The 18,807-nt window shown below is 41.9% G+C and overlaps 1 protein-coding gene across 1 annotated transcript; it reads right to left on the bottom strand.

Moving 5' to 3' along the window:
* Window positions 1-638: 638 nt before the first annotated feature.
* Window positions 639-18,574, bottom strand: LOC115116533 (myosin heavy chain, fast skeletal muscle-like). The gene is made up of 41 exons (XM_065000961.1): window positions 18,552-18,574; window positions 18,046-18,091; window positions 17,692-17,919; window positions 17,176-17,322; window positions 16,809-16,965; window positions 16,416-16,443; window positions 16,043-16,151; window positions 15,798-15,890; window positions 15,319-15,379; window positions 15,109-15,207; window positions 14,670-14,773; window positions 14,146-14,284; window positions 13,772-13,890; window positions 13,470-13,619; window positions 13,205-13,375; window positions 11,559-11,862; window positions 11,135-11,199; window positions 10,952-11,039; window positions 10,718-10,835; window positions 10,459-10,582; window positions 9,887-10,023; window positions 9,169-9,424; window positions 8,714-8,956; window positions 8,191-8,367; window positions 7,949-8,094; window positions 7,679-7,769; window positions 6,985-7,374; window positions 6,737-6,863; window positions 6,418-6,536; window positions 5,816-6,012; window positions 5,497-5,680; window positions 5,212-5,377; window positions 4,926-5,050; window positions 4,457-4,765; window positions 4,028-4,231; window positions 3,749-3,874; window positions 3,450-3,620; window positions 1,961-2,065; window positions 1,769-1,864; window positions 1,248-1,379; window positions 639-771 (listed from the first exon to the last, which is right to left on the bottom strand). Exons 3-41 carry the CDS (start codon window positions 17,905-17,907, stop codon window positions 751-753), a joined length of 5,814 nt encoding a protein of 1,937 aa, XP_064857033.1. The 5' UTR covers window positions 17,908-17,919; window positions 18,046-18,091; window positions 18,552-18,574; the 3' UTR covers window positions 639-750.
* Between the last annotated feature and the right edge of the window lie 233 nt (window positions 18,575-18,807).

Here is an 18,807-nt window from a genome sequence, read left to right as displayed (position 1 = left end):
ACGGTAGAAATGACTGACTGAGCATTTATGGCCTATATAAGATCTCTGTTTTTTCATTATCAGCTATGCTCTCGGCAACACAACTTGGAGTGTGCGGTCGGCGGTTTCATTATCAGCGATGCTCTCGGCAACACAACTTGGAGTGTGCGGTCGGCGGTTTCATTATCAGCGATGCTCTCGGCAACACAACTTGGAGCGTGTGGTCGGCGGTTTCATTATCAGCGATGCTCTCGGCAACACAACTTGGAGTGTGCGGGCGACGGTTTCATTATCAGCTATGCTCTCGGCAACACAACTTGGAGTGTGCGGTCGACGGTTTCGGTCGACGATTTCATTATTGCAATAATTAATCGATGTTGAATAAAGATGATTGTTTGAATAATTGTCCAAGTCTTTCTCTGTACTGAAATCTCCACTACAATGGTCAGTCCTTACATACATAGCTCAGCCTAAGAATGTGATAGTGGTTACATTTCTCCATCCTCATCCCTCAGATGTTTACCAAAAGAGGTTACCGCTTTGTTGGAGTGTCTGCTTTGTTGTTGATGGAATCCCAAATTGCTCCATTAATTAAAGTACAATATTTTATGGTTTAAAAAACTGTTTGCTGAGTAATAAATCCACAGTCACAAAGGAAGTGTATGTAGATCCACATGTTTTTAATCAATGCTCAACATTTCACCATGAAAATCATATTTTATGAAACACAGGAAAATGGTAAGACTTTGATCTTCAATAATTTGGTCTTGTTTATTCAGCAACTTCTTTTCCCTGTAAGAGGAAAGAAATAATATAATGGATCAGTAATAATAATGAACATGATAAATATATGGATAGAATATAATGGATCAGTAATAATAATGAACATGATAAATATATGGATAGAATAATAATGGATAAATATATGGATAGAATATAATGGATCAGTAATAACAATCAACATGATAAATATATGGATAGAATATAATGGATCAGTAATAATAATGAACATGATAAATATATGGATAGAATATAATGGATCAAGTCTTTAGTGCTCTGTATTCAGCTTGGATTTTTGATTTTGAAATACCAACTGAATTACTCTCATTAGATTGTTTAGCCCTTCCTGAAATGTTCTTCTTAGAGATCTTCAATACAGTTGAGTGTAAAAGGTCTGTATTGACCTCTGAGAAGACTGAATCATAGGTGGTGGTGATGTGGTCATATCTGAACATGAGTCAGGTACAGGTTTAGCAGCAGTTCTGTACCTTTCCAGAGTCACGGGTCTTGGCTCTGAGCTTGTTGACCTGAGTCTCAGCGATGTCAGCACGCTCCTCAGCCTCCTCCAGCTCATGCTGAACCTTCCTGAACTTAGACATGTGCTGGTTTGCTGCTTCCTCCTGGGTGAGGAAAGGGAGTGAGAGCAGAACATCAGCATTTAAAGTTTGAAACCAGGAAGCAAATTAATATTCTGTTTTTAAAAAACGAAATACAAAAAAAGACAGCTTTAGAATAGCAATGTATACAGGGAGCTAGATGATACAGCAGAGGAAGTGAGTGGCAGAACGGGGGATCAATCCGCTGCCTCCAGCACGATCACCAGACCAGCCCCCAGCACAGCAAACACTCAGAAATGTTGATAATTTCTTAAGCAATTACTTGTAATATCAATTGAGTCATTGATGACAGGTGTGCTGTAGCAACACTTCAACTAAACCACATGGACATTACGTTTTGTAGGGGGGAAAAAATGTTTTTTTCAGAGTATTTGACTAAGTCTGTGACTCACCGATTCCTCAGAATGCCTCTTGTAGGCCTTCACTTTCATCTGCAGCTTATCTACCAGGTCCTGAAGTCTGTTAACGTTCTTCTTATCCTCCTCAGTCTGTGAGAGAAGAGCAACGAATCAATGCCCCAATAGTTTTATACACAAACCTGTCTGTGTTAGTTCATTCTTCACAAACTTGACACTTTCTCTTACCTGGTAAGTGAGTTCCTTGACTCTGCGCTCATACTTGCGGACTCCCTTGACTGCATCTACACCTCTTCTCTGCTCGGCCTCCACCTCAGTCTCGAGCTCACGCACCTTTGTGGAAGAAATACATGTAGGCATTTGTTTGAGGTGGTGAAATCAGACGTTTTGTAAAACAGAGGTATAGTCTTCTACTCAGTCAAGTCATTTCATTATTTTAATTGAAGGGGTCTGTAATAATAACATCAACTTTTCATCATCTAGGTCAGTGGTTCTCAAAGTGGAATTTACATTTGAATTTATTTATGAATATTTATAGCAAGAACAGATTAAACAGCCAGGGATCTTTGGAAAACGTTTAGAGGATGCAATACAGTACAATGTCATATTATTCATCCACAATTTATGTTATTAACTCTTAGATAAACAACGGGTCTGGGAGGCTCACAACTCAAATTCTTCTTGTATTTGTAACATGACTATTTATCCATGTTGTCATGCGTTGTGCGGTGTATGGTGCAGTACCAGTACGGCGACTAGAGGCCGCCACTCGCATGTTTTAATGTTGTGACATTGCTTCTATTATGGAGCTCGCGCTCTGGCAGTTGAGAGTAGTTTGCCAAGTGAGCCAACAGCAAGACAGAAGCACCGACATAAATACATTTTTATATCTTTATTTTGAAGGTAAGCGAGTGTAAAAATCCCAATATTTAAAAGGTACTGTTTCTGGACTGTGTACATATGTTTGAGATGTTATGTTGTATTTTCAGGTTTTATGAACTTATTAAACTCCGCTAGCCTAAAAGCTAATTCAGCCATTAGCCTGCTAGCTGGTAGCCCTGCATAGCAACGCTAGCTTCCCTAGCAACGGCCAGTGAATGAGACGTAACAATAGAGAGATAAATTATTACTATGACATCAATTCGATGAATGCATATTATATTGTGTGTTGATATTTATTGGGAATTATTATTATTATGAATGAAATGGCAGATTAGAAGAAGTCTGCTGAGACAACAGTTTAAGCCTGAAGGAAGCAACTAGATGAATACGTTTGCGTTTATTTAAAGGTTTTGGATCAACTCCACTAAATAAATGTAAAATTATTATAATTGGTTTTTCTTGTGATCATAAATTCACTGTAATGTAAGCTTTAAAACTGCAATATTTTCTCTCTGATGCAAAGAGGGGGGACTTGAGGACATGAGACTTGATTAGTCCAGTCATGCACTGCAGAAGTCATAGTAAATCTGAGTGGATGCTATTTTTATCGCACTTTAAAGTAGGAGTTGTGTTCTGATATTATGAGGGGGGTCTCTGATGAATTCGCTATCACAAAAGTGGTCCTTGCCACAAAACAGTTTGGGAACCCCTGATCTAGATGGGTTATTGAGATAAAAAGTAATTACAAAATGATCCTGTGTATTTTAACATGATCAAATACATTTCCAGCAATCAGTCTTTCAATCCACCCTAATCCACCCTACTGATAACTCACCCTGGACTCCAGTTTCTGGAGCTGCTTCTTGCCTCCCTTCATGGCCAGATTCTCAGCCTCATCCAGGCGGTGCTGCAGGTCCTTGACTGTGACCTCCAGGTTCTTCTTCATTCTCTCCAGGTGAGAACTGGTGTCCTGCTCCTTCTTCAGCTCCTCAGCCATCATGGCCGCCTGGAATAGTAGTTTGTTTAATTTATGCACCAACGATAATGTCCCTCTGAGATCTTTGTTGTTCTTAACCAGCCCAGCTACCATTGGCACTTGGGGACAAATCAAGTTGATGTAATTCAAAGACTCACATCAGTGATTGCCTTCTTGGCCTTCTCCTCTGCATTCCTGGCCTCCTGGACGATGTCGTCCACCTCTCCCTGCACCTGCACCAGGTCAGTCTCCAGCTTCTTCTTGGTGTTCAGAAGACTGGTGTTCTGAAGGAGGAAGACGATTTGTTTGACTCTCAAGAGAACTTGCAAGTCACAAGACTGAAATTATGAAAATCTAAGGCAAGCACGGTCAATTTCCAGGTGTGTTTAAACTGTTTGCTTAGTTTAGTTTCATTAGAAATGGCATTTGACCCATACCTGGGAGTGCAGCAGTCCAACACGCTCGCTGGCGTCTACCAGCTCAGTCTCAGCCACTTTGCGGCCTCTCTCTGTCTGCTCCAGAGCAACTCTCAGCTCCTCGATTTCAGCCACCATCAGGCCGTTTCTGCGCTCCACCATGGCTGCCTGCTCCTTCATGTCTTCTGCGACACGGACGGCGTCATCAAGGTGCAATTGGGCATCCTGGGGTTCACAATGACATATGTTCATTAGGACTTGTGGAAGTAGAGGTGATAGGATCGATCAGTGATAGAAATGTTCACTGGGAAGAATTTCCCCAGTATCCCTACCTTTCTACAGTGCATTGTCCACTCTATTCAATTCCTCTATTCTATTCTTTTCTACAGATTCACAAACAAATCCCTCTCCATGTTCATGTATTTGAACCTGATGTCCCAGTCCCTTTACCTTGAGCTGTCCCTGGACGTTCCTCAGCTGTTTCTGGGCCTCAGCGGCCTGCCTGTTGGAGTGGCTCAGCTGGATCTCCATCTCGTTCAGGTCTCCCTCCATCTTCTTCTTCACCCTCAGGGCATCATTCCTGCTCCTGACCTCAGAGTCCAGGGTGCTCTGCATGGAGTCAACCACCCTCTGGCTGTTCCTCTTGATCTGCTCCATCTCCTCGTCCTTCTCAGCGATCTTCCTGTCCACCTCACCCTTGATCTGGTTCAACTCCAGCTGCACACGCAGAATCTTAGATTCCTCGTGCTCCAGTGTTCCCTGGACAAACAGAAGCAGTCAGGCCAATTGTGTTCAATACATTTGGATGTAGGAATGAAATATATATGACTACAACAAACACCAATACACAGGGCCTTTCACTGTAGCTGGCATTGGTTAGTTAACACTGCTTTTCCCAACAAACAGCTGTAGTTTGTACCTCAGCCTCCTCCAGAGCGGTCTGGATCTCAGACTTCTCTGTCTCCACGGTCTTCTTGGCCTTCTCCAGCTCATGGATGCTCTTGCCAGTCTCTCCAATCTGCTCAGTCAGGTCAGAGATCTCCTCTGCACACACACACACAGGAGCAGTTTACACTTGGGGGATTTTAAGTGGATATGTCAATGTACTGAAGTTGATATTGAATCATAATAACAGTGAATTAATTAACAGCAATTCATCTTGCTAATTAAACATAAGCCAAATAGAATCGCTGTCAAATGCTCACGTTGCAGGTTCTTGTTCTCTCTCTTCAGAGTCTCCAGATGATCCAGAGCCTCCTCGTAGGAGTTCTTCATCTTGAAGAGTTCAGTGCTCATAGAGCGAGCCTCCTTCTGAGCTCCTTCCAGCTCAGCCTGGCCCTCCTCATACTTCTGCTTCCACTCTGCCAGAACCTAGTGGAATACATGGAGTTTTCATTAGAAGTCATTGATGTGGAGTTTAATAGTTTTAAATTAGAAATATGCAACAATTATAAACTTGATTAAAAAAATGTAGCTTTATTCATTTTTACCTTGTCAAAGTTCCTCTGCTTCTTGTCGAGGTTGGCGGCCAATGCGTTGGCTCTCTCAACATCAATCATGAGGTCCTCCACCTCTCCCTGCAGCCTCTGCTTGGTCTTCTCCAGGGAGGCGCACTTGGAGTTGGTCGCCTCAATGGTCTCCTCAGCATCCTGAAGACGCTGGGCCAGCTTCTTCCTGTTGGACAACAGAGGGTGGTTTTATGGAGTGATACATATGTTTCAATACATATTGATGTAACATTTTGTCAGAGCCCCCTACCACCCTCACCATCCACACCATATCTGAGTTTTGCTGTTGCGTGCGACTCACTTGGCCTCCTCCAGCTCCTCTGTGCGCTGGATAGCATCAGTTTCATACTTAGTCCTCCACTGAGCCACCTCACTGTTGGCCTTGGACATGCCGCGTTGCAGCTCTGCCTTGGCCTCCTGCTCCTCCTCAAACTGCTCCCTCAGGAGGTCACAGTCATGGCGGGCAGACTGAACACCATGGGCCAGTGCGTTTTTAGCCTGTGAGAAAGAAAGACAAGGAGAGATTAGTTAGATAGTCAAACAAATTATGGTCGAAGTCTCTGAGGGTGGAGAGACAATAGGAGTCTCTGAGGGTGGAGAGACAATAGGAGTCTCTGAGGGTGGAGAGAGGAGTCTGAGGTTGGAGAGACAGTAGGAGTCTCTGAGGATGGTGAGACAGTAGGAGTCTCTGAGGTTGGAGAGACAGTAGGAGTCTCTGAGGATGGTGAGACAGTAGGAGTCTCTGAGGTTGGAGAGACAGTAGGAGTCTCTGAGGATGGTGAGACAGTAGGAGTCTCTGAATGTGACGAGATAGTAGGAGTCTCAGAGGGTTGCGTAGTCACAGTCTATATGAAGAAAAAGCTCTAAACTCTGTGGACATGGAGTCCATCTTGGGTCCCTTACCTTGACCTCCTCCTCAATCGCCCTCTTCAGCTCCTCCACCTGCTGGGTGAAGGCCTGTTTTCCTCTGGTCAGCTGAGACACCAGGGCTTCCTTCTCCTCCAGCTGGCGACCAAACTCACCTGCAGGGACAGAGGGACATTTTGTAAATAGGGTCTCTGTTCTCTAAGATTGAAAATGTATTTTGAGGTATCATAGGGCAATGTTAGTTTCTACTGTACTGTTCACAATGTATGTGGAGTGGACTATGTGCATCTAGCCCCTAATACATGTTGTGTTCTACTGAAGGAAACATTGGCTTGTTGTTCATTGTTGATGGTACCATTTTCTGTCAGGAGTCTGGCCCTCTGTCCGCTGATGTCATTGACCTGGCGAACATTCTCATCATTCTTAGTCTTCAGCTCGCTCAGCTGGTCCTCAAGAGTACGGCACATCTTCTCCAGATTGCCCTGTTAGTGAAACATGTTCCATCATTACTTTATATATGTGACTCCTGTCAACTTCAGTTCACTTGAATGGTAATGTAGTTGACCCTCCTCAACACTGCTTGATCAAAACCTCACTACTCACCTTAGCCTTGGCGACGGCCTCCATGTTGCTGGAGAGGTCATCAATCTCCATCTTGTACTCGCTCTTCTCCTTCTCCAGCTTCTGCTTGACGCGCTGCAGGTTGTCGATCTGCTCCCCGAGCTCAGCCACACTGTCGGCCTGCTTCTTGCGCAGAGCAGCGGCTGTGGCCTCATGCTGCAGGGTGGACTCTTCAAGATCACGACGCAGCTTCTGGAACTCAGCCTCACGCTTCTTGTTCATCTCAATCTGAGCAGCAGTGGCGCCTCCAGCCTCCTCCAGCCTCTCGCTGATCTCCTCAAGTTCCCTGGAGAGATCGGCCCTCTGCTTCTCAACCTTAGCCCTGGCAGCACGCTCGGCCTCAATTTCCTCCTCCAGCTCCTCAATACGGGCCTAGAACAGGTGTAAAAGCAGGGGGATGAACACTACAATACAGTTGAAACAATTGAACTCCACAAAATTATAATAGTATGTATATTTTGCATAAATGTGTTTAATACGAAGCCAGTTACACTAATATATTCAGCAGACAGTATCTCATGCAGGAGCCAAAACCTCAATGTTAAGAACCACCATCTTCCAACCTACTCAGCCATCAGAAGCCACCTGGAAAAATGTTTGCTTCCAGAATAATGTTGTTAAGGAACTGATTCAAGTCTGTGCTTTTCTGTACTGGAGCTTATATCCTGTACTATACCTGGAGTTCCTTGATCTTCTTCTGCAGCTGAGCTCCCAGAGACTGCTCATCCTCAACCTTGCTGAGGAGCTGGGTGGTCTCAAACTCCTTCCTAAGAAACACAAACAGGTCAATTGCAGAGTTGGTTTTGTTTCTATAGTGTAAAGGGAGAGTATTATACCATTCACTTTGCTTTTAAGAATCACATGCAAATAATAATTCATAATTACAATAGTTAGTCAAGAACAGCAATTATAGCAGGTAATACTGTAGTCATAGGTTTGTGTTTACTTCTTGATTTTCTCATCAGCTTGCTGCTTGTCATTCTCCAGGTCCATTATGGACTCCTGGGCCAGTTTCAGATCTCCCTCCAGCTTTCTCTTGGATCTCTCAAGGTCCATGCGGAGCTTCTTCTCTTGCTCCAGAGAACCCTCAAGCTAGAAGATAAAAACACATATATTATTAAAATCTAAACAACTGAAGATAATATAATCTTACATACTATCATGGCCAAAATGTTAAACTCCACTCACGTCGTCCACTTGCTGTTCCAGCTTGGTCTTGGCCTTGGTCAGAGTGTTGACTTTGTCCTCCTCTGCCTGCAGGTCATCCAGTGTCTGCTGGTGGGCCTCTTGGAGGGCTTTCTTCTCCTTGGTCAGCTTGGCAACACTCTCATCCATAGACGCCATCTCCTCTGTCAGGTTTTTAACCTGAAAACGGCACATTTTATCTTTGGTCACTTCACCATAAATGGGAGGTTTAGTTTAATATACCTTTGCATTCATTTACTTTAAATTAGAAATGTGTCAACAATTACTGTACTATAGATTCAACACTAGATGGCAGTGTTCACCATGCCAGTGTACTGAATTGAAGTCAAAAATGAGGGCGAGCAGAACATACAATGAATGTGGGGAGTGCTGAAGTTCTACTATTGTGTCTTAATATTTCCTGCACCCATAATACAACTTGATTTACATTTCTGTTAAGCTATGTTTTGAGATGAATAATGTTTGGATTATTGTTGGTTAGACTGTCTATAGTAAGACACAAGACCTTGTTTTCAGTGGCATGCTTCTCCTTCTCCACTTTGGCCAGGGTGAGCTCCAGGTCATCAATGTCCTTCTTCAGCTCAGAGCACTCATCCTCCAGCTTCCTCTTCTTGGCAGTCAACTCAGCATTGATCTCCTCCTCATCCTCCAGCCTCTCGGTCGTCTCTTTGAGTTTGGCCTCCAGCTGGATCTTGCTCTTGATGAGCCCCTCACACCTTTCCTCAGCATCATTCAGACTATCTCCTTCCTGGTTTCAGAACAGCAGAAAAAAAATCAGAGGCCTCACTTTGTGTATTGAAGGTCAGAGTAAATCAATAGAAATTCATGAAATATATAATATTGGCAATAAAAACGTGTTAAACCTTCACAGTGTGTTCATATGTGTTTGTTGGTTTGTATGTATGTCTGTGTGTGTATTTGTGTGTGGATGTGCCCTTATGAAGCTTGTTGCTGTCTCACAGATGCTACTTGGAGCGCCAGGTCGTTCTTCTCCTGTGTCAGGGCCACCAACTTCTCCTCCATTTGCTTCTTTGTGGCCAGAGCCTTGGCCAGGTCTGCTGTCATCTTCTCATAGTTCTCCTTCATGTTGGCCAGCTCCTTCTCAGTCTCAGCGCTCTGCAGCAGGGGCTTGATCTTGAAGTACAACTTCATCCATGGCCAGGTTTTGACATTCATGAATGAGCGGATGTTGTACTGGATGGCGTAAACTGATTCTCTGGTCGACAGAAAGGACAGAGTGTCATGGTGAGTGACATGCTTAAAGCTACATTCTGTGACTCGAAGAACAACAAAATGGGGCCCCAAACCACTGTTTGTTTACAGCTGAGGAATGGTGCTAGGGAAATGTAACCCCTATTAAATTCATAGTGAGTGCCCGACTGACAGTCATGCTAAGCTCATGAGACATTTTATTTTCTTCCAGAATTAATGGATAAATACCACAAATTTAAAAGCAAATTGAACAGCCAAACCCGAAACTGCAGCTATAAAGCTAGAATCCTTAGTTGCTACATCCATTTCTGGACTTATAAATGAATTAACTCAAAATCTTTAGTAGACCATTATAAGATGTACTTTCTCATTCTGAACAACTCACAGCATATACAATATGTAATCATAATGCATTAGATACAGGTGGTTGACAGAAAGCTTTGGCAAGATGTCTACTATTCCTCACCTCCTCTCCATCATCTTGGTGAACTCTCTCCTCATGAGGAATCCACGGCTGAGAGCCTGGACCATGCCGACCAGAGAGGCCAGCTTCTCATCTCTCATCTCCTCCAGGACACCCAGCAGACCGGCTTTGAAGAACACCTGAGACACAGGTTAACATGGTCAATGGAACCACAGATAGAAAGGGTTGAATCAAAAGAGGGGAACAACACCACTAGATTGATTTAAACAACATAAGCTTTGCAATTGTTGCAAACAAACCATGGGATAGGTTGTTTCTAAGTTGTTAGTTATTGTACAGTTGTATATTAATAATGTACACAGATGCAGATAACTGCAGCCATACCACTCTAACACAATGCACATGATAATGACTTTAGTTTCTCTTCTATACTTGTGATGAATGACTGAAGAAAAAAAACACTACAATGTTTTTCCACCTTTTCCATTAGTTAAATGAAGAAGAAAGAACATAAGGATGGATAGATCACCTGGAGAGATTTTATATGGTACCGGTTTAAATTATTATTCAAGCTGTGTTTTGTTGTCAGTTTTAGCTGGGGGTTTTTGACTGACCTTGGTGTGTCCAAATTTGTAATCCTCGTGATTCACATCAATGGACCCAAGCAGCTTCTCAGAAGCCTTCTTGTTGTCCATGAACTGGCCCTCAGGGATGACACTGGCATTCAGTACTTTGTACCTGAATGAGGAGACATTTTTAACATGTCAAGTTGTAATAGGTTGGTTATATTTCGTAAAAGGTAAGCCTGTTCTGATGCTGGGAAAACCCTTGGAGCAGATATTTTATGTGGTGTGTGTGTTTGTGTGAATGTACCTCTGCTTGAAGTCAGCATAGATGATTCTGCTGGGGAATCCCTTTCTGCAGATCCTGATACCCTCCAGTACACCATTACACCTGAGCTGGTGGATAACCAGGAAGTTCTCCATCAGACCTGGTAAAACAAAACAAGTCTCTTTTAATACTCATAAACAGGTTATAGATTGGGGTTGTTAAGGTTACTGATACTGTACTGATAAGATGACATATTTAACTCAATATTTCTTGTACCTGGAGTCTTTGACTCGTTGGGGATCAGGCAGCGCACAAAGTGAGGATGAGTGCTCCTCAAGTTGGTCATCAGCTTATGTAAGTTCTCCTGTAAGAGGGTTACAAACCATTTTCTCAGGCCGACTGTAATTTAGAATAATTGCATCTTTTGAAGGACTGAATCTACACATTTCAAAAGCTCACCCTGAACTGAGAGGACACTGTCTGCATGGAACCACCCTTCTTCTTGCCTCCTTTCTTGGCTTTATCTGTTAAAATGGGGAAAAGTAAAAGATAACTAGAAAAGTACATTTCCTAGAGCGGGTGGAATAAATAGAATAATAATAAGAGTATGTAAGAAATCTAGAGTGGTCTTGTCTTCAGCAAGCACACTAATTATAAACCAGAGAATCTCTGGTTAACTTCACAGGTATCTAGAGGCAAATGCTGCCAATGAGATTGTGTAGAATAACACCTAATGTGTGATTTGAATTAACCAAGTGTATGAATAAATTAACCTGGTGAAAATATCCTGAGAAATTGCTATACATTCAAAGATTTTAAAGAACATTCGGTCTAAGTTATAAGTAGTGCTTAATTAAATATTTTGATGTGATGCCAGTCTTACCCTCAGGTGGAGGAGCAGGATACAGAGCAGCCAGAATTTTGACTGCGGACTTCTGGTACAGTTGACAAACTGAGTCGTTCAGGGGGTCCTTGTTCTTCTCCAGCCATCCAGTGATGTTGTAGTCCACAGTGCCGGCGTAGTGGACCAGGGAGAAGTGGGCCTCTGCCTTGCCTTTGGCAGGCTTGGGCTTCTCAAATGCCTTCGTTTTGCCAAGATGCTGGGCGTACAGTTTGTCCTTGAAGGTAGTGTCTGAAGACTTGGGGAACATGCACTCCTCTTCAAGGATGGAGAAGATGCCCAATGGCTTTACGAAAAGAGATGTATATCAAATTAGTGATATTTCCATTTAGGATCACATTTATTCAATTAGTAAACATGCTATTATAGGATTATAATAATTTAGGGACACATAATAGGAAACATATTGAGTTCTCAACAGTCAGATAACTTGTCAATGGCGTATATTAATGGGTGCCAAGGGAAGCCAGGCTCCCCAAAATGTCATTATTTTATATCTTTCGTCTCGCTTAGCAAGAGGCTGAATGTATCTCTCCAGGGTAAAGAATGCGAGCGAGCAAAACTGCGCCGCTCTTTCTCTGTATGTGTAGCTCTTCTATCTGATGCTGTCAAAACTAAAATGATATTGTAACATTGAATACATGGGAAGAAGATGACGAACATTTGGCCTCAGTTCCTAAATTAGTCATGGATAGAGACAGGGATTTGTCCTCGTAGTATTACTTATTTCGCCGTCCTTGCCAATGATTCTAACAGCAATTCTGATCCAACCATAAATTCATACATTGTTCTTTTGGTCTGAGAGTATGGAAGTTCAACATGTAGCTAGATGTAGAAGGCTAATGTTAACTAGCTGGCTAATCGTTGCCCAGGAAAGGAAGTTAGAATAGCGAGCAATGGTTTTAGCCAGGTAGCCAAGGACAACAAAAATGTAAAGGTTGTACTGTATGACAGAGACTGTTTCAGCAACATGAAAGACAGGAGGATGGCGTTTCTCTACAAGTAGAGTTAGTCAACATGTTTTTTCTACTCACATAAATTAGTACCATGGACAGCCACATGATATTTAGCTGACGTTGATTGGAATAAACTTGTTTTTGTCATCTTTAAATTGTCACTGTATTAGACTAAGCATAGGTGATTTGATGACGTTGAAAGGTTGAAATTGAAATGGTGCTGGAATAGTGGAGGGAGGCAGCTCCTGGTATCTTTGTGAATTGCAGTAACTCTCCGTGGTTCTAAGTCAATAGATGTTTAGTGGTTCGAAAATGGCAGAAAAAATGTACTTGACTGACCATGTTGTAGGTCATGTAACTGTTTGTTACATTCATTATGCTTTGTGGACTCCACAAGACAGATGTTGTTCTCCGGTTTTGTGATGAAACAAAGATGTGGTTGAATTTATTCTGCCACTGTGTCTTCTTATTGTCTCGGCATTAGACCTATATGTCACAGTGGCACGGCATATAAACTAACAGGTTACAGAGCAAACAACGCAATTATCACAACACAGGTTGTAATATGGATTTGTTTTGACTGTTTTGGCTTTCCCAGTGATTTAAACAACACACAACGCTCCATATAAGCTTTACTGTTACGGTCCATTATAATCCTCACAGACATCTTACCTTCTCAATAAGCTCAATGCAGGCAGCCAAGTCCATGCCGAAGTCAATGAAGGCCCAGATGATTCCCTCCTTCTTGTACTCCTCTTGCTCCAGGACGAACATGGTGTGGTTGAAAAACTGTTGCAGTTTCTCATTGGTGAAGTTAATGCACAGCTGCTCCATGCTGTTGTACTGTTGATGGAGTTTTAAAAGGGATCATTTCATCATACAAGACTGTAATCCATCTCAATCACAACTAATTGTCTTGTTCTGGTCTCATACTCACATCAAAGATCTCAAACCCAGCAATGTCAAGCACACCGATATAGAACTGTCTTGGATTCTTGGTGTCCAACATCTCATTGATACGGATGACCATCCACAAGAACATCCTCTCATAGATGGACTTGGCCAGAGCACTGACTGAGTTATTAACCTGCAATGATAATACCTCAAATTAATACATGAGATATTGACCATGTCTAGTGATAAGGTGATACAAGCTTGGGAAAAACAAAAGCAATGCACTCGTCCCCAAAATAATTCATGTGCTCAGAAAATGATAGATTCTGTGTTTGGCCACCTTACCTGAGGCACAGTCTGTCCCTTGGTCACATACTCGTTGCCGACCTTCACTCTGGGGTAGCACAGAGCCTTCAACATCTCAGCTGAGTTCAGGCCCAGCAGGTAGGCGATTTTATCAGCCACTGGAGAGAGAACCAACAACAACAGACTCAGGGACACAAGATCACTTGTTTCTGATTTCACACTGACTAAATAGTTTGGGTAACTTCTTTGTGGGTTAGGTTTTGTTTCACCCACATTTGTGGAGGTTGGAATTTGTCCTCTAAAAATGATCTCCTGCCTGACGTTCATGTGGCACTGTCTGTCTTAGGTGTTCTATTTCTATGTTGGGGAATAGGACTAATGCTCTACATATTGTATCTATGAGTGGGACTCACCCTCTGTGCCGTCTGGCTCGGCCTGCTCCTCACGCTGCTTCTGCTTGAATTTCAAGTTTCCATGGTGCAATACAGCTCCTGTCAGCTTGTAGATGCCAAGCTTCTCTTCATTAGTGAATCCCAGGATTGTAATGGCATCCTGGCATTAAAGAGGAAGTACAACAGAGATGAACTGAACGGTAGTTTGCTCAGTTCCTCTACAGTTCTGTGCTGCTCACTGCAGAACAAATGGGATGGATAGATTTGACTGGCTTCTCTGTTCCACATGATTGCGCTTGGCAAACACATTAGAAGATGGCAGCACAGTTCCACAGTTCCACAGGGCACTTAGTGGTGCTCTCTTGTGGAAGGCATGAATAGTTCCTTGAGGCACATGCCTAACTAACAAGGCATTTAGTATCAAACAAAAACATACATGAACATTCCCAGCTGCCACCAAGTTGGAATTTCACAGTACATTCAGTGTGTATGGTGGTCCTATCCATTCCATATCTAGAGTTTGGTTAACCCTCTGTTTTACTCACATCTGTGGCATCCAGCTCTTCATTGTCATTAATGCTGGCCACAGTAATCTGACCCTGACTGCACATGGGGAAGTCGTAGGGGTTGGTGGTGAGAAGTGCCAATTCTGTGGACAACGGAGAACAGCTTGTCAGTTAAATCTCTTAGAATTCTGCTCTCCTACTTTACATTATCTATCCCTTCTTTACTCAATAGATGGACTCAATGATACATGTAGTATATAATGAATAGCATAAAAAGAGGAGACTGAGACTTGTGGACTAGTGCATCACAGTGCATTACTTGATAGATATTTCCCAGAGACCAGACCCATGTCTAGATGCCTTGTTACCTTGGATGTAATCATTGTAATAGTATTATTAGTGTGGATTATGAATATTTTTTATATATTCCATAGATGGGGATGGGAATAATTTCCTCTGGACCTCTACTTTGTCGTACCAACTAGCTCAGGTTTGTGGCCTGTCATCATCTGGAAGAAGATGTGGTAGCCTCTCTCATCAGGCAGCTGGAAGGACACTCTGGACTTCTCCAGCAGGTCTGAGGGAGAGGGAGAGAGAGAGAGATGAGATTTTTTGTTGGATATCTTTACATTTAAATGTATCTCTGTGAATTTAGAAAAGCATTGAGAAACAATCAAAACCAACTCACAGGTCTCAATGTCAGCTTTAGCCAGTTTACCAGCTTGGAAGTGAATCCTGATGAATTTACCCTGTAGTAGAGCATGGGGGTTAGAAACAAATAAATCTAACATTTGACTTTGATAGACCCCTTTAAACGTTACAGTTTGTTGGACAGATGTTGGATCTTTTGATACAGATGTAGGTTATTGATGTAGGATCCAGTTTGCTACAGCAGGGGAAAATAATCCTGCAGCAACAGGAAATGTGGATTATAAATAATGGATTTGATTATTTATTTATTTATTATTTATTTACAGCAAATCAAGTTTGACATTTTAAAGAGGAAATTGCAAACTTTAGAACCTTGAAAACATGACAAGTTTGAATTTAAAATGTTCAGCAATGACATATATATATATATCTTATTTTTATCTTAAATGTGTATAACAATAGGGAATTACTATTACTAATTTTTTTCCCCAAAAAGTTTATGCCCTTCATACTTACAAAGCGAGACGAGTTGTCGTTCCTCACTGTCTTGGCATTACCGTAAGACTCCAGCAGAGGGTTAGCTGCAATGATCTGATCCTCAAGAGACCCCTGATTGAGACAAACACAAGTTGCTCAAAAACTGGTAACATGGTCAAGTTAGTTTTTCTCAATTGCTTAAAAGAGGATTCACCACTGGAAAAAAAATTACTCAACCAACCAAACTGAAATGTGTTAAAAAGGCAAACATAAGAACAACTTACCTGCATTTTGCCAGGTTCTGCTTCCTTCTTGGCCCCAGACACTGCAATGGTGGCAAAGTACTGGATGACACGCTTGGTGTTGACAGTCTTTCCTGCACCGGATTCTCCACTGGTTTATATGACAGAGAAAGAGGGGTTTTAGTTACATGTTTGAGTGTCAGATTGGCTTTCACTAAGAAATAGCATAGAAAAATACACTGTTAACCTGTGTTCTGACATAAGTCTTTAACAAATAATCCTTCTCATCGACTCATTATTACACATAACCTGATTCTCTAATCCATTCATATTGTCATGTATTTCATCACACCAAGTGACCCAATTTATTACAATAGAAAAACTTTCTCAAGTGATATTTTAGTAAGCAACTTACGTAATCAGGACGGACTGGTTCTCCTTATCTGGAACCAAAAAACACATTGCTTATCATACTCAAAACACATGGGGACATTATTTAATTCATAGCATCATCATGAATTTCACTTTGGAGCATTTTCCATTCAAGGGTAGTGAGATCAGATTTTCCCAGGCAACTGTTCTAACCTAGACTAGAAAACAGTAGATGCCTCTCTAAAGCATATTTGAACTTCTATTGATCCATCCATCCATCTATAAGCACTTATGACTTTGAGATCCATACCCATTTATGGACATCCCTCCCTCCCTCCCTCCCTCCCTCCAATCATCTGTCCATCCCTCCCTCCCTTCATCCATCCAATCATCTGTCCCTCCATCCAACCATGTATCCATCCATGAGAGCTCGTACCAATCATCATGAACTGAAAGGCATTGTCAGAGACAGAGAAGATATGGGGTGGAGCCTCCACTCTCTTCTTCCCTCTGTAGGCGTTGACAACCTCTGCGTCGTACACAGGGAGCCACTTGTAGGGGTTCACCGTGGCACAGAAGAGCCCAGAGTAGGTCTGGATGAAAGCATAATTAATTTAGGAGATTAACAAAATCAGATTGACATTTACCTGGATTTATGTGAGAATGTGGGTGTACTTTGGTAAACTGATGTGGGACTACTGTATTGATATGTTTTGGTTTCTACCATTCATTTATGTGTAGTACTGTATGTGTATATTTATTATGTTCATGTATGTGTGTGTTTGTATGTGCAGGTTTCTTACATAGATCATCCATGCTGCATAACGCTCTTTGAGGTTATACAACACAGAGGCTTCATTCAGGTAGGTCATCATGGCCATGTCCTCAATCTTGTCGTACTTAGGGGGGTTCATCTCATAGATGTCTGCATCTTTGAACTCTTTTCCTTCCTGAAACAGTCAGAAATCTAGATTACACACAGATCAAACTGGACATGGCAAAATTATTTTTGCTCATTAAATACAAGTTGAATCATTTAGAAAATGTATATCCACATTTAATCCAACTACTTTGTTATCACCCACTGACACATAACTGGTGATTCTTGTCGAGTCAACATTCTATTTCATTTTTAAATAGCAGCAATAACAATGATGTTTTTGAAGGTTATATAATGTCTACAAAAAACAATGAAATGCCTCTATATATTTTTTGTTAGTGATTTCTTATTGCCTATAGACATTGTTTGGATCATTTCAATGATTTTTCAAAAAATAGAGTAATTGCACAAACTTGAATACTTTTCAGATCAGACTTACATCCTTAGTGCCGTCAGGTTTCGTGACTGTTACAGTACACTTCCCGTCAGCCCTGGCAGTGACCAGACCCTTAAGGTACAGCTCCACCTTGTCTGCCACATAGCAGGCGTTCTTTGAATCAAAGGGTGCGGCTTGTGCCTCCATCCGCTCCTTCTCAGATTTACGAAGGTATATGGCAGCCTTGCCGTAGACCTGCATCTCCGCGTCCGTACTCATGGTGACGGATAACTAGGAAAAAACAAAAAACTTGATTTACTTTGTGGTGCTTCCTCCCCAGTCAACACGGTTAGGTGAGCGGTAATCTCACAGAATAATCTCATCACTTTTTATGTGGAGACTCAAACCATGTCTCACCTTCTTTTTCCCCTCCTACAGATGAATGTGTGCTACTTGGAGGACCCTGTGAAACATGAGACTTTTGTGAAAACATACAAGTCTAAAGCATTATCATTAATCCCCTGAAGGGCTAGAAAACATTTAACTAACTCATTACATGTCAAATTCAACTACAGGTGCAACTGATAACCTTCATTTTTCTATTGGCAACTCACTTTACTACACGTTCTGTCAAGAATTCAAATAAATTCCCCTGAAAACCCAGATACATTCTAGAACACCCTTTCAAGTGCAGGAGCACCACTTTTGACTGTAAATTAAAGTTACAGATTTAATAAGGTAAAAAATATTATGTCATTTTTATTTATTTTTTACTAATTAAACCAATACCATTAAGCAAGTATTGTCAAATCTTACAAGAGACATGCAGAAGTCAATTCAAACAGTGCAGTTAGCTACTGCCTCAGTTGCTGAGTGCAAAGATGAGACAAATATACAAATCTAAGGAGGTGGAGAGGTCTTACCACAGAGGAAGAAGGTATCTGACTTATGGATGCTGGGGCCTCAGCCTCCTTATATCTGGTTGGAAGTGCCAACCAAGCAAAAGTTAATTATGGACCACTCTGGGAAAGGAAATGAATTGGATGAGAGACCTCTGTGTGTCTGTGTCTCACTAGCACCTCCCACTTCCAGGAGCACCACACTCCCATTACATACTTTTTAATGTCATATTTGTCTCTGAATTGAATTTCGCTGAATTTACATAAATGAGAGATGTCA

Source organism: Oncorhynchus nerka, linkage group LG15 (genome assembly GCF_034236695.1).
Source record: "Oncorhynchus nerka isolate Pitt River linkage group LG15, Oner_Uvic_2.0, whole genome shotgun sequence".
NCBI classification, from domain to species: Eukaryota; Metazoa; Chordata; class Actinopteri; order Salmoniformes; family Salmonidae; genus Oncorhynchus; species Oncorhynchus nerka.
This window is presented reverse-complemented; position numbering and strand designations above follow the sequence as displayed.

What these genes read in the sequence shown, in the direction of transcription:
- LOC115116533 (XM_065000961.1), bottom strand. Translation starts at nt 17,907, where the DNA reads ATGAGTACGGACGCGGAGATGCAGGTCTACGGCAAGGCTGCCATATAC. An exon ending in AACCTGACGGCACTAAGGAT is followed by an intron (nt 17,323 to 17,691) that starts GTAAGTCTGATC and finishes TGACTGTTTCAG; the next exon opens with GAAGGAAAAGAGTTCAAAGA. An exon ending in TTGGACTGCTGCACTCCCAG is followed by an intron (nt 3,875 to 4,027) that starts GTATGGGTCAAA and finishes TTCCTCCTTCAG; the next exon opens with AACACCAGTCTTCTGAACAC.